This window comes from Peromyscus maniculatus, chromosome 4 (genome assembly GCF_049852395.1).
Source record: "Peromyscus maniculatus bairdii isolate BWxNUB_F1_BW_parent chromosome 4, HU_Pman_BW_mat_3.1, whole genome shotgun sequence".
Taxonomy (NCBI): domain Eukaryota; kingdom Metazoa; phylum Chordata; class Mammalia; order Rodentia; family Cricetidae; genus Peromyscus; species Peromyscus maniculatus.
In genome coordinates this window covers 93,643,166-93,664,274 of record NC_134855.1, presented here as the reverse complement: position 1 = coordinate 93,664,274, position 21,109 = coordinate 93,643,166, and the positions used below count along the sequence as shown (strand labels likewise).

Genomic DNA, 21,109 nt, shown 5'->3' with positions numbered 1-21,109 from the left:
AAGCCAGCTGGAACTCTGGCCAGGGATTGAGCGGGACCCTGGCCAGAACTAGTTTCTACCAAAACCTTGTCGGGTATTTACCTTTCTAACCCCACTCGCCTCCTTTTTCCTTTGGGGAAAAGTTCGTTAGGAGCCAGTCCCATCGTCCCCACCCAGCGAAATCCGCCCGGTGTAATTAACTCGGCCTTTAGCCCTGGTTACAACCGAGCGGCCGCTGAGCCCAGAGCAACCACAACAAAGCTGGGAAGCGAGCGCTAGCCACTCCTCGCAAGTATCTTCTCCTTCAGTTGCTTTTTAATCTCTCTCCTCCAGGGCTTCCCAGATCCAAGATTCACTTTGTAGGCGCACACCGGTCGCGCGAGTTCGCGCGCGTGCACACACACACACACACACACACACACACACACGCACACTTCCCTTGGCTACATCGGTAAACAACAAACACCAAACAACTCCCTCTCGGCTAACTCCTACCTCACTAACTCTCGTCCCACTTCCTCCTTCCAGATTGCGCCCAGGACCCCTAGACTCTCCGAGGTGGTCCACTGTCTGCAGCTCACCGAGGGACTAGGCTCGGAGTTAAGCTGCTCCCATCCTGTACTAGAAAAAAATGAATATTGACAACAAGGGCTCTGCATCTGCACAAGAAAGAAAGTGCTACTTAACAACAGCAGCAACAACAAATTTAGCCCGGCGGTGGTACAGTCGGCTGAGCTTGCTGATCTAGGTTGTTAGCAGGAGACTTCGGGACCCAGTAATCCGCGGACAGAGGAAGGGGGCCGCGGAATTAAAAGGAACAAAAGCCAGAGCGCCATGCCAAACATCCCCAACGCGACCCAGTTAGGCAGGAGCCAAGAGGAGTGGTGGGGAAATAAACTAGAAGTAAGTTTAAAATAAAAATATCTGAGGCTGTACCGTACTTTGCCTGTGGCTTTCTGCAGTTTTCCTGTATGTGATCTCCCTGTCCTCTTCCACATCTCTCTTCCTCCCCCCTCTCCAATCACGCGTGTTCTCTCTCTCTCTCTCTCTCTCTCTCTCTCTCTCTCTCTCTCTCTCTCTCTCTCTCTCTCTCTCTCTCTCTCTCCTCTCTCTCTCCCTCCCTTTCCCCCTCCCTTATCCCCCCTCCCTCCCCTCTTCCTCCCCCTCCCGAGTCGTCCCCCTGGAGAAGCAGGCTTGCTGATTTGCTCCGGTCCTCTCGGCTCCAGCCTCCCCTCCCCCAGCTCCCCCCCCCCCCCCCGGGCCGTCCGACCGCACTCGCTGCATATCAGAGGCTCCGCGCTGCGCGCTCCTCCTCGCTCCAGCTCCCCACTCCCGGGATGTGTCTCCGCCGTACGACGGGCTATGGCCACCACGACTTCCGGGTTCCGTCATTTCGTTCTCCCGCCGCCGACCCGCGCCGCCAAACTGAGGCTCTACTATAAGCCGGGCTGCAGCCAACCTGCCAACACCTACTGACACTCACTCATCTCTCAGAGAGTGAGAGAGAGAGAGAGAAAGAGAGCGCGAGAGAACGAGCGAGAGAGCGAGCGCGAGTGAGAGCGAGCGAGAAAGAGAGAGAGGGAGAGACAAAATACCTACCAGAAAAGGGGGGGGGGAGGAAGTCCAATTTTTGCAAACTATTCATTTTTTCTTGATTTTTCTCCTTGCTTTCTTTGAACAATACTTTAAAGAGAGAGGACCGTATTAGAGCTATTTGGGGGGCAAAGCTAAAGGAGGGGGGAGGGGGGAGGAAAAAATTCAAGAAAAAGAAACCCCTCGCGGAGTTTTACTGGAAGAAAAAAAAAACGAGTCTGAAAGATTGCTCCTCTTCATCATCATCAACCATCATTCATTCACTACCTTGACATTCCGGGCTTTGATTGACAGCTGGAGTGGCAAAAAGCCATGAAACTCGACAGTTCGGTTACATGTGGGTTGCTGACTGGCCGCTCGTAACCTTCAGTTCGGGGGTTTGACAATTTTTTTTTCTTCTTTTTCTTTTTCTTTTCTTTCTTTTTTTTTCCAACTGAGAGGAAGAGAAGAGAAAAAGGGATAAAGGAGGACCGAAGAGGAGGAGGAGGGGAGGGGGAGGAGGAGGTGGAGGAGGAGGAGGAAGATCAGGAGGAGGAGGAAGAAGAAAAAAAAAAGAGAAAAAGAAGAAATATTGAAAAAAAAATCTTCGTTTTCTTGACTGGGCTTCCCCCACCCCCCTAAAATAACATTGGAAAATTGGGAGAAGTCTCCTTGGTTTGGAAAAAAAAAAGACTCTTCAGCCTAGCTCACTTTCTTATCCGGACTGGGATATTAAATATACGACACATCCAGGAGTTTATTGGAGCGCAGACTGATGGCGCAAAGGGTAGGTTTAAATCTCCAACACTTACCTAGATATAAATCCTCTCCTACAGGGCCCTGCCCCATGCCTCCTCTCCCTTCAAGCTGGCTGCAGCTCTTGCTTGATGATGGCGGCCAGTATTTTAAAAAATAGTAGCAAAATTATTCATCGGCTTCTTTCCCCCCCGTGCTTCTGCGTGTGTGAGAGTGTGTGTGCGTGCGTGTGTGCGTGTCTGGGCGCGCGTGTCCCAGCGCTGTGCGAGCGGGCGGGCGGCGAGTGCGTGTGAGTGGTGTGTGTATGTGTGTGTGTGTGTGTGTGCGTGTGTGTGTGTACGTGTGTGCAATTGTTACACGCTTTCGCCTCGCTCCAGCTTTTACCCCGGCAGCGCGATTCCCCAGGTTCTCCTGCCGCCGCTGCTGCGCCTCTTTCGCCGCTGCTCGCGCGGCTCCGGGCGGGCGCCGGCTGCATAGGAGCCGCCGCCGCCGCCGCCGGGGCCGCCGCTGGGGCCGCGCTGCCTAGACTAGCCTGGGCTGCTTGTTTTGTCTCTGAAATTGACAAGGACGCAGGGAAGCCGCTGCTAAATAATGTTTCTGGTAACTTTCACGTTATTCCTCCCCACCCTCTGCCCCCAGCCCCCGGGGAGGCACCGGCCCTAGTCTTCCCTGGTCCTTGGCGTTCTCGGCCTGATTATTAGCGTTTTTCTTCTCTTTATTTTGTTTCATTTCGCCCTTTGATTTATTGGATCTCCTGGAGGAGGCGAAGGGGGGTTAGGGGTGGGATCCGGGGCTTCCTCCTCTAGCTAACTCCACTTCTCCCTTGGTTGGCTCGCTGGGGTTCTGCAGCCTCCGGCGGCGAGAGCGCGGCCTCCCTGCGCCCCCGGCGTCCCCGGCCTGATCTCCCTTCTCTGAATGCTGCTCTCGGCTGAGACTTTTACATTTTAAAATTTACAGATATCTTCTCCCAACTTTCGACTCTGTTGTTTCTGCTGGTTTGGTTTGTAGTGTGTTCAACTTGTGTCCAGTACTTTTCTTCTTTCTGACTTTGTTTTTATTTTTGTTTCTCTCTCTCTCTCTCTCTCTCTCTCTCTCTCTCTCTCTCTCTCTCTCTCTCTCTCTCTCTCTCTCTCTCTCTCTCCCATTCCCCTCCGTCCTACTCCCTCTCCCCCTCTCCTCTCCATCCGATTCCCACTCCTCTGTTCTCTCTCTTCTCTGCTCCGGGTTTCTTTGCTTTCCTGCCTCTGCCCTCCTGGCTTCTCTCTCACCCCCTCTGCCATCCCCACCCCTTGCCGGGCTCTGACAGTACGATGAGCTGCCCCATTACGGCGGGATGGACGGAGTAGGGGTTCCCGCTTCCATGTACGGAGACCCTCACGCGCCGCGGCCGATCCCCCCGGTTCACCACCTAAACCACGGGCCGCCTCTCCACGCCACGCAGCACTACGGCGCGCATGCCCCGCACCCCAATGTCATGCCAGCCAGCATGGGATCTGCTGTCAACGACGCCTTGAAAAGAGACAAGGACGCGATCTACGGGTAAACCGACCCCCGGACCCAGCTTACTGTGTGTGAGTGTGTGTGAGTGCGTGTGCTTGTCTCTGGTGGTGGTGGTGGGGTGGACAGGGCGGCTAAGTGGGGACTTAATTCTGCATGGGAGGACCATTTGCAGTAGAGAAAGACAGAGGAGAGAGCCTGCTCTTCGGCCCCTTGAGTCACAGGCTAGAAAAATAGACCCTTCTCTATTCCCTTGGTTCGGCCTCTCCAGACCCCACAGTCCCGGTTGAGGACTAAGTCCTCAAATCTTGCTGGCCGGGCCTTCTCCCCAAGGACAAGATTCCTGGCCAAAAGACGCACGGCTGGTTGTCTCAGGCTGCCTTACAGAGGCCTTGACTGAGAGGAAAGTTTTCTGCAGCCGAGAAAAAACTTCCAGTTTCCTTTTTCTCTCCTCCTTTCTCTCTCTCTCGCTCTCTTTCTTTCTTTTCTTTTTCTCCACTCCCCTCCCCTTTCTGCTTCCTACTGTGGGCCTGGGAGTCACTAAACGCAGCTTGAGCTGGAATCAGGGCAGCTTCTGTCGGCCAGGAAGTCCTAATCACCCACTTCTTAATTCTCTGTAAATAAAGGGGGCAGACCTTGAAGTGCAGCGGGGTGGAAGAGACTGCGGCTTGCATACAGCCGTTCTTAGGGGGAATCGGGGAAATGGCTGGAAATTATTTTATATTCGGAAATCTCGGAGAGGGGTGGGCAAGCAGGGTCCCAGCGTGTACTACTCGGGCTCTTCCGGCTGAGGGTAGGTGGGGAAGGCGGCGGGATGCCGAGGGGAGGGGACAGTGAGTAAACAGCAACTGAGCCTAAAGCCTGAGGCCTCAAGCATCTCGAGGTGTAGCTAAGCCTCCCGAAGGAACACAAAGGGCGTACGCGCCCGGCATGCACACTTCCAAGTTTTGAAACGCGGTTTATTTATCCTTGTGCGCTGCAACGCTGGGAGAAATGTGGTCTTTGGAAGGAAGCTCTTTCGAGTTGAACATTCTTATTATTGTGGCCCTGCCACCGGAGCTTTACTGCAAGCAAAGTGAACAAGTTTATAAAGCAAAGGATGGAGAGATTAGAACACTTTTCTTAAAACTGGGAAATGTCAGTCCGGTGTGTACGTAGGTGAAGCCCTCGGCCTTGTCTGAAATGCCCGTTAGATCAATTCAGATTGTAGGGGGGAAAATTCAAATAGTGTTCCCTGTCCTGGAGGTCAGGGTTGGGTGGCAGGCACCTCTGGAGTGAGTAGTGGGATCTGGATCAACTCCGAGCTCTAATTGGCCGGGCTTTTGGTTATTTCATTATACCCTAACTGGGTCTATGTTTACTTGGTGGGCTAAAGTGGCCGGGGGCTTCTCGGGGCTGATCTGAAAAGACCCATGAACCAAGGGAAAAGGCCAGGCTGTTTCCTTTCTGTTTGTGGCCCAGGCTCGGCTGATTGAGGGTGTAGTGTGTTGCGTGCCTGTTGTATTAAAGAAAGAATGCAAATCCTCCAAACTTGTTGATTACAGTTCTTGCTCCTTCCCCTCTGCACCCCGTCTCCGTGCGTGTGTCTCTGCGTGGCGCTGCCCGTTAGGCACCCGTTGTTTCCTCTGTTAGCACTGGTCTTTGAGAAGTGCGAGCTAGCGACCTGCACTCCCCGGGAACCCGGAGTGGCCGGCGGAGACGTCTGTTCCTCCGACTCCTTCAACGAGGACATCGCGGTCTTCGCCAAGCAGGTCCAACCTTCTTGACCCGCTCACCCCCCACCCCCCAGCAGCCCTTCACCCTCCCTCCCCTTTCCTCCGAGCTTGACTTGAAAGAGGAGGAAAAGGCAGGACACCCGATCTGTTCCTCTGGCCCAGTCGGCGCTCCGCGCCTCCTCCCCATCCCTTAGCCTGGAGGCGAATTGGAAACGGAGATAAATATGGGTGTTTGTTTTTCCCCCCAGCCAGGAATACAGGGGCTCGACCCTCGAATTAAAGTTGACCTGCTCCTAATCTGGGGCTTGGCCTTTTCCCCGCCTGCAGCTACTTGAACAAGAATTGGGGAGAGGGGCTGGGGGGGACCTGGGAGTGCCCCGGAGCAAAGGAAGCAAGGAGCCTGGAGAGAAGCCTACTCAGGCTAGGGAGGTGGGGAGACCCACCTCCAGGTTTGGCTGCAGAAGCGGATTCTGAGAATCCGCGAGCCGCCTTGCCTTCCCGGTTACAACTGGAGTGGGGCACGACTCTCCCCACCGACTCAAGGCCCTGATGTTACTCCACCGACCCCACTCACTTAAGACATCAATCTGTTTCTTGAATTTTATCAAAGCCCCTGCCCTCTCCTCTGCCCCTGCTCTTCCAGAGTACCCGCTCCCTCCATTCAGATCAGTCGCCCGACAGGGTTTTCTCTTTTTAATTGGGCTGAAGATTCATGCTGACTTTCCCTGCTTCCTATAGGTTCGCGCTGAAAAGCCTCTTTTTTCCTCAAACCCAGAGCTGGATAATTTGGTAAGACTCTTGTTTCTTGCTTGTCCCCAGCCTCGGACACATCCCTAGCCCAGAGTTGCACTCATGTGCCCCTGAAGCTCCAGGGAGTTGCAGTAGAGCCCTCTTAGCGAAGCACAAGGGAAGGGACCCATTTAGAGCTCCTGCGGGGTAATAGGGGAGAGCCAGGGGCAGTATGGACCTCAGGGGATGAGAAGCCCACCGAGGCAGCAGCGGGCGCCGCGGCGCCGAGCGGGCGAGTGGGGATGCTTCCCAGGTCTCGGCCTCGGGAGTAAGCGGAGAGAGGGGAGCGATTTCCTCTGTGTGCCGGGGAAGTCGGCCGAGCCCCAGGCTGCTGCCCCGAAGGAAGTAACTGCCCAAGGCGGCTGAGGGCGGGCTAAGAATGGGTTGGGGGTGAGGGGCTATCCCGCGCAGGCCACTTTTAGGTGCGATTCTTTTGCTAATTTGCAGGATTTCAATATTAAAAGTACTTAAATCCTCTTTCAAAGGCCCTGCCTCCCCATTCATCTAGAGTATTTCCTTCTTCTGAGAGGAGGCTTGCTCCGGGTTTGCTGTTTTAAAAAGCCTTTCTATCCAAAGAAATGGTTCCCCCCTCTTCTCCTCTTCTCTTCTCTCCTCTCTTCTCTTCTCTTCTCTTCTCTTCTCTTCTCTTCTCTTCTCTTCTCTTCTCTTCTCTTCTCTTCTCTTCTCTTCTCTTCTCTCCTCTCCTCTCCTCTCCTCTCCTCTCCTCTCCTCTCCTCTCCTCTCCTCTCCTCTCCTCTCTTCTCTTCTCTTCTCTTCTCTTCTCTTCTCTTCTCCTCTTGTCCTTTCTTCTCTCTTATTTTCTTGTTTTATTCTATTATCTCTTCCCCTCCCCCTCCTCCTCCAATTTGACCTGAGGTGGAGGATAGGAGGAGCAGTAAAAAGAAGACAGACGGGTAGATTAAGAAGACCTAGTGGGAGAAAACCAGCCCTTACCAACAGCACACTGTGAGAGCCAGGGGAAAGAAATAACTACTAAGGCCACCCCTTATACTGGCTCCCACCCCTGTGGCCAATGAGGCAGAGATGATCAGTAATCATTTGGTTTTCCTATTTCTTGATGTGTGGGTTTTGCCCGGCCACCTGCTGGTTTCTTCTTCCTCTGTCCAATTCCCTCAGCACACCCCTCTTCACACACACACACACACACACCACAGATTTACAAGTCCCAGAACCCTAACTCCATCCTCTTAAATTTCCCTTTCAGATGATCCAAGCAATACAAGTACTAAGGTTTCATCTTCTGGAGTTAGAGAAGGTAAGCCGGAGGCAACAGTCCCCATGTTGATGACCCCCACATCCTCTCAACCAGATGACTGGGGATGTTACACACCTCGGGGATGAAGGATTACTCATCTGGAGATCTTGATCACGGCCCTATTTCCCTCCTTTATAGACTTCTCAGCCCAGGGGCTCAGAGGATATGGGAATCAGGGCAGCCCTGCCTTTTAAAGCCCCCCACCCCCAGGCATTCAGGATTATTTGAAGTACAGCAGAGCCGTTTGTATTGCTGCACACAATGTCTACTTGTGTCTCTATTAGCTCGGCTTACCCTAGGCCCAGAGTTCCCACTGGGTGCAATCAGAGGGAACAGTCCTTTTTGGGGTGTCTTTGCATTGATACATAGGTCAACCATTTCCCTAGGAAACATACACAGCACCTTGCTTACAAAAATCACACACATCCCCAGTTCTAGTGTTTAAATGTTTCTGAGATATTATCAAATCATATTTTCTTCTATGCTCTCCCAATCTGAACCCAGTTGCTTCTAGTCCAGTTTCGGTCTTTATTGTAACTTGTTGCTCAGGGAGGGGAGTCTCTGAAGAATAATATCGATTGCCACAATTGCTCTATTGTTTCCTTGCCTTCAGCTCTTGCACCCCTTAATTAGAGTTAGTTTGGAAGACATTACATTTGTTGCTCTTTACAAATGTAACCCTGCAACCTGGTATTCTTCCCCCTTTAAAAATGAAACCTATAAAGACAACATGAGTTGAGCCTCCCCCATGACCCTCCTCCTAGGTGCACGAACTGTGTGATAACTTCTGCCACCGGTACATTAGCTGTTTGAAGGGGAAGATGCCCATTGACCTCGTGATTGACGAGCGAGATGGAAGCTCCAAGTCAGATCATGAAGAGCTTTCAGGCTCCTCCACAAATCTCGCCGACCACGTAAGTGTGCAGAGCCAGTGGAGTTCCCTGAAGGCCACTGGGCAAAGCATGTTTCTAAAACCTTGTGGGATTGGGCTCACTTGTTCTGTTTTTTAATGGTTTGGTCGCGTTTGGAGTTTGCTCTCCCTGTCTCCCGACCAGTGTCATGGCCTTTATTTTCATTTCCTCTTTCTTGAACGCTGTCCTCAGTTATGTTGAGAGTCAAAGAACTAAGGAGTGGATAGAATGATTTGTGCTCTTAGTGTGTGAAGTTTCCTGGACCTGGTGACTTGGGTGTTAGCAAAAATCTCTTTTTGATATGATGGTCTCTGTCTTCTCTGTTTTCTTTCTGTGTGTAATCAAGGGATCAGAGATAGCAAGAGACAAGACAGTTAGCTGGAAGGAAAGCTGTGCGTGCCTGGCCAGGGGAGGGGGAAGTGGGAGCCAGAAGAGAACTGGGAAATGGGGGCCTATTGCTCTCCCAGAGAAGACAATCCTGAGAATTCCTGGCCATTTTGCACCACATTAACAATAAAAGGAGTGAATGAACACATTACAATTCTCAGGACTTTTTTTCTCATAGAAACTTATTGTCAGAATATGGACTTATTGCCAAGTGCCTGAAGCATCTCTATAATAAAAGACAGCAACCTTGATGAACCAATTTTTAACACTGTATTACAGAAAGCTGAAGGGAATTAAGACTGAGTAACCATAGGTTAGTGGTTGCCCTTCAACACTCTAGCAGCTGGTGACTGAGGATGAAGAGTGTAGAAGATGCCCGGGGATGTCAAACCAGGAAAGGAGATTTCTATTCTCTCTGTTTTTAATCCTATTTTGGAACTGATGGAGGGATTGTGATGGGGGAAGAAAAAGCATATGTAGTGATACTCAAAATCTGAAGAAGAAGCAGGAGAGGGATTGCAGCTGGCAGGGTTGGTAGGGGAGGCAAGAGCGGTGGGGTTAAAGAGTAGGTGTGAATAGCAGTGTATTTGGGGGGACTCAAGCCAGGAGGTGGGGAACAGAGTGTCTATACATTCATTTGAACTCACAACCTAGATGATACAGGCCATAATCTGGATAACTTCATGGGTGAAATATTAATTTAATACTCCATAGGAGCTAAACAGGCATTGACATTTGAAGGTAGTTTGCACTCCCCACCCCCAAATTCCTGAGTAGGAAGAGGAGTGAATTGAGCTACCTGAGGAATAATAGCTTTTCTGTGAGTTCTCGTCTCCCTCTATCAAAAGTTTTGAAAAGAAGCAGCCATTGATTTTAAAGATTAACCTTTGCACTACGTGAAACAGCAGCCTAAAAGTTGAAGATAATGAAAGGAAACCATAGCATAGGATGTCCAGTTCGGATAGAGAATAAATACTGTGCTGCTAAAAAGCTCCTGCACTTGTCTTTATCTGTTTCAAGGTGATGGGGAAAGTGGTCTGGGGTTTGTACCTTGCATGCATTAGGTGAAATCAAAAAGGTGTAGCAGCTGTTAGAAGTTCCTTTGCTTCTCTGTATCTACAGTGTGTGTTCTTGTGGTCCAAGAGGAGTGCTTGCTTCCTAAATATTTATTTATTTTTGTTCTTTACTTATTTTCATCACTTTCTGTTTCTGAGTTCATATGCATTTGTATTATGGGGGTGGGAACAGAGGGGTATGTATCCACGCGGCTTGGAGCATGAGAGGTCCCTAGTTCCTTCTGCGTCAAAAGCTTGTTATTTTGTGGGATTGTAACTAGTTGGTTTTCTACAGCAGTTTCTTGACAATGGTTTTTCTGGTGGATGTATGGAGTAGGGGGTGCTGATGTTTACGTAGAAGCAATAAGAGAAACTAGGCGTTGTAGATAGAGTATTGGCTGATCTATAAGGCCAATTTGTGAAGCTAGCGTAATATTTAAATACAGACTCAAGAAGGAGGTGGTGCCTAAGAGAATAGTGCTTGAATAATTTAACAATCATCATCTTCGGATAAAAGAGTCAACTGTAGCATTTGTTGCTACCCTTTCAAGCCCCCAATCAAGTAAATATGACAACTGATTTATTTTGAATCCGTGAGGGCTTGCCACCTCATTGGGCGTCATAATTTAAAGCCTTTTATTTCCTAGAGATCTGAACTACAGCATTTTTTTTCTTTAGCCCCCTGCTATTTGTTTTGAAATGAAGCCATAATTTGTTCCACCAGCATACTGAGTGGGGAATGGAGAGGTCTGCCCCATGCTTGTGCTCCATGCGGGACGAGAGAGAAATCCTTGAAGGCTCTGCAGCATTTTAGGTACCAGAGGCATATCCACTGCATTTGTGCCTAGGCCACCCCCTCCTTCCCGACAAAGGGCCTCCTTCTAAAGGTTTCTCACCCGGTCCTACAAACTTGTCATCCCTCAACCCCTCAGTCACAAGAGAGGGAAAAGACCACAGAATCCCTACCTGAAAGTGATGTAAGGGGGACATTTTCAGCATATAAATGTGTCCAATTTGAGTCATCAGGTTTATTTTTTTTCATTTGCTTTGATATGCATATTTAATGCCTTGCCCCAGGCTGGATCTCATTTGCTGCACGCTGGTGCAGGGTGATGATCAGCCACTTCAGAAGGACCCAGACAGCGTGGTGTTTTCTCTGTTTTCTCTGTTGGCCCACTATTCTGATCTACTGAGCTACTTCGAGGTTTTATTTGCACATGAAATGCCGTGAGCAGTTCAACTTATTGGCTATGAATAATGACAGCTAAAAAAGAAGTGTAGTTTCATTTATTGTGTGCCAAGGTTTCTCTTGTGGAGGTGACAGTTTGTGACAGCTGTTTGACACCCCAAAAACACATACACCTCTATCCTTATTAAGTGGTATCAAGCTACACTGTGCGTGCATGCGTGTGTGTATGTGTGTGCGCGCACACATGTGTGTGTGCGTGTGTGTGTGTGTGTGTGTGTGTGTGTGTGTGTGTGTGAGTGAGTGAGTGAGTGAGTGAAGAGGGAGCAGGCAAGGAGAAAGAATGAAAGAAAAAAAGAAAGACTAACTTTGTAGTTCTGTGCATTGAAAAGCATGAAAGAACTATCAAGGGCAGAATATTAAGCGCCAATATAGTTTTTCATTTTATTAACATCCTTGAAAACATAAATGAATGAAGGTTGTTGACTGAATAAATATCTTCAAAGCTAATATTCTCAGCAGACGTTTAGGAATGACTTTTATGTACTATTACCGGGTATTGTGCTAATTTTATATTCTATAATGTCACATAAGTATTCTGATACGACATAGATGCATTACAAGGAGACCCGTAGTGGTCTTGCGTTCCATTCTTTACATCCAGTGAGGATACTGGATTTGTTTATTTATTATTAACAAACACTATGTGCATGATGATAAGGGCAAGTTTGGAACCAAAGAGAAAATAAAATGTGCAACTTTGGTTGTTGTACTGTGTTAAGTCAATTCGTGAGGGATGCTAATTTTTTAATATTAGGATGTGTTTTTATCTCCTACACTTACTATAGCATAAGGATAATTGTTGTAGGTAGCAAATGGCTATGATAGTATTCTTCAGAATACTGTTGAGGGAAAAATAGATGATAATCAAAGGCAACTCCACTGTGTTTTCCAGCTGCAGCTCATGCTAAGCTTCCCAGACATTCAAATTTATCATGTTTAAAACAAACATGTCAAGAAAGCATTTATTTTAAGTTTCAACTTGGAAACTGTTGTAAAATAATTATGTTTTTCCTAGACTGTTAAAGTACTAAAAAATTGTTAATATCCAAATTTTCTATTTTATATAATGTGAGATCAGCTTTTTAGATATAGTACAGACAAGTATGTATCATCATAATATTTATGTATAAAGATATCATATATCTTTGTATCAGGTTTGCATGACCAAAACATACTTGTTTGAAATGTATTCTCCTGGTTACACTTGTTTGTAGTGCATATGGGTATATAGTTATACCACTCCTGTTTACAATGCCAAACAGCTCTATTTTATTTTCTTTGAAAGAATTAAGTAAAGAAAATATAATTATGTGAATTAATATGAATTGGCAGGTACCTTAAAGTTGGCTGGCTCTGATAACATCATAAGTAAATGACATTTTATTTTCATTTCTGGGCTGAAGTTTAAATGAACATATGCTGCTATTGTTTTTGCATTTCTGAATATGTCAAGTATATTCATGTCGATACATTTGTTGTTGTTGTTGTTGTTATTGTTTTAATGGGTTAGGTCAGAGGAGAGAATCACCAGGATATTGCTCTTGACAGAAAATGCTGGTAGATAAATTCCATTATTACTTAAAAAGTAGAAGTGAGGACAGAGTGAGGAGAGGTTTGGGTTTGAGTTCTTGGCCTATGGAAGATGAAGGAAGGATGATGAGCTTTGATATTAGCATTAATAACGGGTGATTTCTTTTGTCTGTTAGTTTCTCACACTGAAGTGTAATATCAGGTGTTAGCTATGCTTTACTCAAAGTCTCTGGGACCCAATGTTGGAAAGTTTTACTTTGGAACTCAGTGTCCCTTCTTAAAGACCCTAATGGAGGACATGGCTTTCTGTTATTTGTTGCTGCTGAAGTTTCTGCTTGTTGGAAGTGTTCCTGTTTATTTCTCATCAAGAATTCCTACATCATTTGAGTTATTTAGGTTATGCAGTTGGTGTATGTCTTCAGTATCACTGTGGAAGTGAAGTGCACTCGGCAATCATATAGACACTCAATGCTACAAGAAAACTTGGTGTTATTTGACATCGTTGTCTTGGCTGTTTACATATGGAATAGTCTATGGGATATCCCAGCACATTTCAAAATTATAGAAAGCATTTTATAACACTCCTTGCAGTAACAAATGTGTTTCCGTCTTCTTCGAGAGTCCACCACTCAATGGAGCAATCATTTGCACAGGATGTAATCCTTGCATAAGATGTGCCTCTGTGCTCATTCCCAAAGACTGATGTAGTGGTGCAAATGTTGAGGCAAAATCTCCAGCTTTCTTTACATTTTTAAAGACTCTGGCTTCTAGCCGGGCCATGGTGCTGCACACCTTTAGTCCCAGCACTCGGGTCGCAGAGGCAGGCGGATCTCTGTGAGTTCGAGGCCAGCCTCGTCTACAGAGCAAGTTCCAGGGTAGGCTCCAAAGCTACACAGAGAAACCCTGTCTCAAAAAAACAAAAACAAACAAACAAACAAACAAAAAAGGACTCTGGCTTCTAAAAGCACACACTGTTATCCTGAGTTCTTGGTCAACGTCATAATCAAAAAGTTGAAATTCCAACATTTATCCCAGCCATACCGTGAACATTTTTAACTTGTGGACTTGAATGCCCTGGGATAAGAGTGCTCACATCTTTTTAAAAACAATTCTGTCTACACTGCTAACTAGAACTGAAAAGGCCTTAAAGCCACAGGATATAAGTAAGTTCATATTAACTGGAAGTATTGACACAAATATATTTCTACCTTTTGTTGTTTAAATGTGTCAAGTCAGATAAGTCTGTGTGCCTCCTCAGCTAATGAACATGTCTTTGAATGTGTTTTCTGTTACTGTGTAGCTATGAATGTATATCTTAAGTTACTTGACTGTGCTTTCAAGCTACCTATGGACTTCTTGGCTCTATGTTATTTAGTTATACTGGTTCTAGAAAAAAAAAAACCTGTTGGTTATTTTTAAAGTACTTTTCAAGATAGACGTAAGTAGACATGACCTTGGGAATTATCTTGTATGACTTCAGAATTTTAAAGAGATAAAGGACATCAGTCCAAAAGAACAGTCAGGGAAGAGGGAAGCCTTCATTCCCAGTCCCATCACCTGTTAGAGGTGGCCCCAAGAGTTGATTCTCTCCTTCTGTCTTCTCCTCTGTCTCACTTGCAGGGAATAATTTTTCATATGGAGTCTAAAAAAAAGTGAGCTCAGATTATTTTTGTCAAATCTTAAATACAATAAATGGCTCCTGTTTCCTCCTTCAAGCCTAAGACGTTTTACTTTTACGGTTTTATTTAGAAACTCATGCACATTTTACCCCAGTGATCCGAGGAATGAACTGTGCACTATGGGGAATACTTGGATATGAGAAACACTACCAATTGGCCAGGACTTATTAAGCATTATCCTATAGGCAGGACCCTCATGGAAGTGCCGTTCTGGTTTGAAGGGTAATTGCAGCCTATCCTCAGCCTCAACAAAAGCAGTGCGTAGAGGATTTGCTTCTTGTGCCCAGAGACTCCTGTCCTCTCTGTTCTCTTTTCTAGATTTAGCAAAATTCAATGATGGTGCTAAATCAATTTTTTTTTTAACTTTCAAGGGAGAAAACACTGGCAGAATTGTGTTTTCTAGGGGAAGCCCTGTGCAAATGAGAAGCCAAGGAGAGCAGCCGAGCGCTCTCCTGTGGCCCCGAGACTACAAGCTCTGCCCATATTGTCTCTTGCTTTTATATTAATTACAACTTGCATTATCAGCTGCGAGTCTGTAGCCCAGCAAATAGAAAAAACTGCCCCTGGAGACGGAGCTTCTTGTATCTATTTCCAATCTCCTATTGTGCACTACTCGGTATTCACTGCTTTTCTCCTGGTAACACTGCTCTTTAACGCAATTATATAGAGAACAAGGGGAGGACCATCTTTGACTCCCAATTATTAAAGCCGTTGGGAATAGAAACATGTTCCCTCCTTGCCCTGGGGTGTCTTCATGGTACTTTTGGCTGGAGAACAGGACACGTATTATGGAATGTGTATACTCGAGTTCTCATCTACACTGATGCATGCAGAAATCAATTCTCTCTTATTTTTGTATATACGTCATGTGTTTTTACATGCTTTTGTATATCACGCTGGTTCAGGACTCACTCAGCTTCTGCTTATAATTTGGCAGAGGGCCAGGTGGTTATTCTTGAAGGATGCAAACTTGGAAACTATCGGAGGGGGGCAGGGCGGGGGAGGAGGAAACTGATATGTACAAATATTTCAATCTAAGAAAAACCCGGTATTATGGGTAATGCTTTATGTTGTCTTTGTAAGTTGTGTGTTTTTTTAAAAAAATTTTTTATGACCACAGAGAAGTTTTTGTTTATATTGCTCATATTGCCCATGTTTGTCTTTATGTATTATCACATCACTATGTGTAGCTTTATATAGACATCTTAGGGTGAGTCTCTACCCCAGAATGCCCAGAGGGACCTGTTTGTCCATCCTTCTCAGATTAGATGACTAGCATGCTTCAGTCACTCCACTGAACATAGCATAAGAGACACCAAGGAAATGTGACACTTTCTCAAGAGAGTATGCTTTTGAGAGGTGAGGAGGAGAAGAGGGAAGAGATAGCGGAATGGTAGATAAGAGAACTGGAGAAAATTTGGTGACCACATTGAAAGTCAATGACCTACCTTGGTTGGGGGAACCTATTGTCCTAGTAACATTGACAAAATGTGTCTTTAGAAGACACTTTCTCCAGAAAGCCACTGAAAAAAAAAGATACTAAATTGTGAATTAATGAGGCTTGACTTTAAAGTCCAGCCCAGGCCTGGCTGAGAAGAACACGGTCATAGTGCTTTTCAGCTCCAGGAATTGCTTGTACAAGAACCCCCCCGCCCCCATGCCAGTGCTTAAACAGAAAGACCTGTCCCAGCTCCATCCGAACGATTATATAATAGTGTTGGATGACATTTGCCTTCAAACATCGTTGAGGTGTTAGTGGTTAATTATTGTAATTTTCATGAGGGGTAAGGAGCTTTTATAGCAGCCAGCTTAATAAAAAGCCTGCAGTGCATAAAATTAACATCACCGGCTGTGTACACTGGAAAGTTTAGTTAGGGGAAAGTGTCCTGCGGACCACGCTGTTGCAGAATAAGCACACGCCACGCTTCTCTCTCTTCCACCCACTTCTGTAATCCTTCTAGCTTTTTATTTGATCACCAGCCAGTAAATATCTGACATGAAGAGACTGCAAAGCAACAGACAACTTGGTCTAATATAGTCTATTTACTTTCACTTCCTAATCAATCTTTCCTTCCTTCCTTCCTTCCTTCCTTCCTTCCTTCCTTCCTCCCTCCCTCCCTCCCTCCCTCCATCCCTCCCTCCGTCCCTCCCTCCCTAATGTCTTTCCTCCCTTTCTTTCCTTCTCTCTTTTTTGATACAGGAGCTCACTGTGTAGTCGAGATTGGACTCAAACTCATGGCAATCCTCCTGCCTGAGCCCCCCGAGTGTTGGGATTATAGGCATGTACTACCATGCCCAGCTAATTCCTTAATCCTCTTTTTCCATCACATCTTTATTGTAGAGATTTGAACCTGAACTATATTTACAGTCGTGATTTCTACTCAAGGTCTTGACTTTGGGTCAATGGCTTGCCTGGTGATATCGCCAGCAGCACTATTTGACACTGACACTCTTGATCTCAGAGATCTGGATCATGTTATCATCTGCCAAAATTCAAAATATTAATTTACAATCTGCTTATAGAAGATCTATGGGTGGGGGAATGTCCGTTGCTGTTGTTCCAAGGAAGAGTATTTCCTTCATTTATCTTATTTTGGCTTCTGGTTTTATTTTAGTAGCATTATCTACTGTAGGTAAATTTCAGACTTAGTCTTGAGGAAAATGACAGACCGACTTTTTTTCCTAATAAACTCTGTGTCCTGATATCACAGCAATATTCCTTTCACATAGCCAAGTGGTTTGTAGGTGGCCTAAGCTTGTTCTGAATTATTGTTTACCAATTCCAGTAAAAAGTGCTGCTGCACTCTGAGGGGTTGCTGTATCTTTAAAATTTTGTCCTGCACAGTCTACTCCAACCCCTAAAGAATACACTTGCCTGTCGGTCCACAGGTTTAGTCAAAGTCATAGCACATAGGTGACAAGTGTACAGCTTTGGCCCCAAGGCCGCTGTGTTTCATGTGTGGTTCCTGCTCTCCCTGTCTGCCAGAGGAAATTCCATCTCTTGGCTGCCTTCATGTGGTGCTGATAAAGTCCTTCCTGTACATTAGAATTCCTGTTTCCCTTTAAGCTACAGAGGTGGTATTGGGAATGATCAGGAAAGAGGAGGGGAAACAGGAGACGAATATATTAGCAAAGCAGCTGAATCTGGTGCCTCCTGGTTTGCCTTGCAATCCTTTGGATTCTTCCAGAATCCCCTGTTCAGTAGCTTAAAGCAAAAGTCTCAACTTGCTTGCAAAGTGGCAAGCAGCCCACGTTGGTTTCATTTTAAAAACTATCGTTTGTGCAAATTAGAACAGGGTTTGGTGGTTTATGAGATGGTGATGCCACGATTACTATTGCTTCTGTTGTTTACACAATCTACCTGTTGATAACGTTCAGAGAGCTCAGACAGATCATTTTAGGGCAATGCATTTAAAAGGTGTAAGGGGATGTCCCACCACACATTGTTGGTCCTGTGCTCTTCAGAAGAGAGTATTGGATTTTGTAGAGGCTCATGTTCTGTGGATTTTGTGTCTGAGAACACCAGGAGAATGTGTCCTGGTTATAATAATAATTTTTAAAAAAAACCCACCAAGAAAGACATTTTAAGGCAGTTTTCCCTTACTTCTGAAGTTAACTTTGCTGTGGCATAAATCTGCATATAATGGGATGTGCACACTTAGAAGAGCTATGTCAGTTTTAACAAATGTATATACTGATGTAACAGGAAAAGATGGCATAGAATAGCATGCCTGTGGTCACTTCTGAAAATACTAATATGTACACATTTTTTCTCTCCCTCTGTGCCTGTCTGTCTTCATGGTTCCTCATTTATGGCTCAAATGGTAACTGTGGGAAAATTCCTTGGCATCCTGACATCAGAACCCTTCATCCTGGCGAGACCATGATGATGCAACCTCAACTCACTCAGCAGGCACCCCGGGACCCTCCAGTGGGGGCCATGCTTCCCAGAGTGGAGACAACAGCAGTGAGCAAGGTAAAAAGTTAAGAATTTTCCTTGTGCAAAAGTAGGCATGACCAAAATAACTTCCACATTTCACAATATCAGTCCATGTAAACAGGAGAGGGGCAGGTAAGGATGTAGGGAATTTACCAACTGCTTGGTAGGAAGATGGGGTTCCTCTTGTTACTTTATTTAAAGACTCAGAATGAGCTATCTAATCTTTAAGTCCACATTACAATAATAATTGATTGGTTCTGCCAATTCTCTTACAAATGTGGTTATCTACACTACTTTGGTGTATATCAGAAAGACAGACCTACCTAACTGCTATAATCCAGTAGTGGGAATTATACTACCAACAGGATATTTGCTTATAATATGTACTATAGAAGTTCTTTATAATTAAAGCAGCCATGCCTCTAAAGCATGTAAGATGCAAAAATTTGTTCTTATTAACTCCAGAAATACCAGTCAAGGTGGGGGTGGGGTGGAGAGATTTATACAGACTCTTGTTTGGGGAAGATGGATTTGGAAATTCTTCAAATATTGCTTGTCCCTGCTTCTATGCAGCTGACATAGTGACTTTTGTCCCAATTTGAAAAAAGATAGAAGTTCAGAAGGTGAGGAGGAGAAGTTCAGATGTCAAGGAAGCCTTCTGCACTTTGGAATGAACTTTACTGTTTACAACAGAGAGCAGTCATATATTGGTAGGGATGACGCTTCTGTGGATAAAATGATCATTTAAAGGAAGATGCATTATTGAATGTGGTCCAGGAATGTATATAGATTTTACTTTTTAATATTTTACATTAGATGGTGTCTGATCTCTTAGGTCTATTTTATCTCTATTATGATTCTGTTTATGGCCACAATATTTAAGCATTAGACAGGCTTCCAAGTCAAATACTGTTTTACAGCTTGAGCTGTAATTATACAGGCCATTTCAAAGGGAGTCATTGGTGTCCTGTGAGTATCTACCCTCCTCCATGTTTCTGGCCAGGGATTTTGGACTCCTGAATTTCCAAGTGAGTCTAGAAAACTGGCCTTTGTAGGATGTCTTTTACTTGTAAGGGAATCCTGTTTGGAATCTGTCTTTTTAAACATGTTGTGATTCACAGATGATGCACTATCAAATGGCAAGCTATAGAAGAATTTGTGAGCTATATGTATATTGGTTTGAGGGCATCAGTTGAACTGTTTGTAAAATAAACTTCATTATAAGATATTTTGAAGGTATCATGTATGTAGATTCAATAGTGGATCAACAGAGGTTGAGCTGTGGTTCCAAGTGACCCTGGGTCAAATGCAGAAAGCTTTCAATCCTTCAGTCCTCCCCACTGCCCCAAGTTAGGGCAACACAAAGGGTGAAATAGCTATTAATAAAAACAAAACACCCTCAACATTGCAGGGATGGGGGGTGGGGGTGGGGAGAAGCAGACTTAATGGCCTAATGAGGCTATCTTCCAGAAACTTCTCCTGTGTGAGGCTCCCTCTGACCTTTCACTTGGCTCAGGAGCCCAGCGCTTCATTTTTCACATTCTTGCAATTACGTTAACGCTTCAAGCATTTCTGCCTCCATGTCAGCTAGCGACACCAGGCATAACTCAACACTGTGAGTTTTTCTCTTCTCTGTAGATTCATTAACAGGTCACCAAGGTCCCAACTGAAATTTAAAACTGACTGGTTCTGTTGGGTTAGTTGAGTTATGGCGAGAGGGATAACAAGAAGGGTCAGAGAGAGAAAGAGAGAGGAGAGAGAGGAGGTAGGTGAGGAAAAGATGCAGGCTTTGGAGCGGGGACTAGCTACCACAGCGGACAAAGCAGCAAGTTTTATCACTTTAGTCAGTCAGTTTTGTTTTATTAAGGGTTTTTGGTCAAGAAAGAGAAGACATGTAAGGCATCCTCTGGGGAGAAACAAAACACTGAGCCCCCCTTGCTGTGGTAGCCGCATCCACTTATCCCTTGCTGAAGGATTTGATCCCCCAAGCATTTTGTTCCTTTAATCATATCTCTGTGGGATTAAAGAATGGACACGGGGGCTTATGTATGTGAGCACTAGGAAGGCTGTCTCCCCCACGTCCCCCTCAACTGTGGTAAAGTTGGAGAGAAAGTGGGGAAAAGTTATTGTTTCTGTAAAATGGAGACTGTTCGTGCGAAGAGAATTTTTCTACCTAGCTCACTGTGTCTGTGGTTAAAATGCATACATTAAGGTGTTCTGGGTGTTTTGTTTTGTTTGTTTCTGACAGCAGACCCTAAATTTTGAAGGCCAGACTTAAGTATGTTTTGCTCCCATAATCTTTTAAACATGTTTTCAAGATATTTTGATACTTTGTTCCACCGAAATGCTCAGAGTAGCTTTCAGTGGGAAAGATTAATTATCTGCTTCAGGGCAAAGTCAGCAGAGGTATTGACTGAAATCACATATGCTTATCATAGGTTAGATCTTAGGGTTGATGTAGAATGGAAAACCTAGGAGGGAAATTTATGTTCTTCATATTAAATATATCATAATGTTTCATTGGAATCTAAGTTTGCAGTTCACAAGAGACTTCCTTACTTCTTCAGAATTTATTAGCACAACAGGCATATGGAAAACTGTAAAACGATTCAATTTCAAAACAAATTATGATAAACAGAAGAAATAGGGATGAATTGTACTAAATACAATGTTTTCATACACATTTTAAATTAAACTTTAATAGCCATATGCTATAAAACAATACATGCATTTATGTTGCTTTGTAATTTTTTTGTGAATATTTTTACAATAAT

At 45.3% G+C, this 21,109-nt stretch overlaps 1 protein-coding gene across 13 annotated transcripts in view; it reads left to right on the top strand.

Annotated features, from left to right (window-relative positions):
* The window catches only part of Meis2 (Meis homeobox 2), a 221,032-nt gene that overhangs the window by 7,422 nt on the left and 192,501 nt on the right, over nt 1–21,109 (top strand). For 3 of the 13 annotated variants that reach the window (XM_076570322.1, XM_076570326.1, XM_076570325.1), the window contains exons 1-7: nt 582–882; nt 3,614–3,846; nt 5,414–5,555; nt 6,258–6,308; nt 7,534–7,584; nt 8,349–8,498; nt 18,257–18,371. In XM_076570322.1, coding sequence (XP_076426437.1) covers nt 814–882; nt 3,614–3,846; nt 5,414–5,555; nt 6,258–6,308; nt 7,534–7,584; nt 8,349–8,498; nt 18,257–18,371 — 811 coding nt within the window. In that variant the 5' untranslated portion in view covers nt 582–813. Of the gene's footprint in view, nt 1–56; nt 74–507; nt 883–1,153; nt 2,339–2,364; nt 2,908–3,613; nt 3,847–5,413; nt 5,556–6,257; nt 6,309–7,533; nt 7,585–8,348; nt 8,499–18,256; nt 18,372–21,109 lie in introns of those variants that run through there. The other 10 variants (XM_006985109.4, XM_006985108.4, XM_006985113.4 and 7 more) reach the window with 8 other exon arrangements.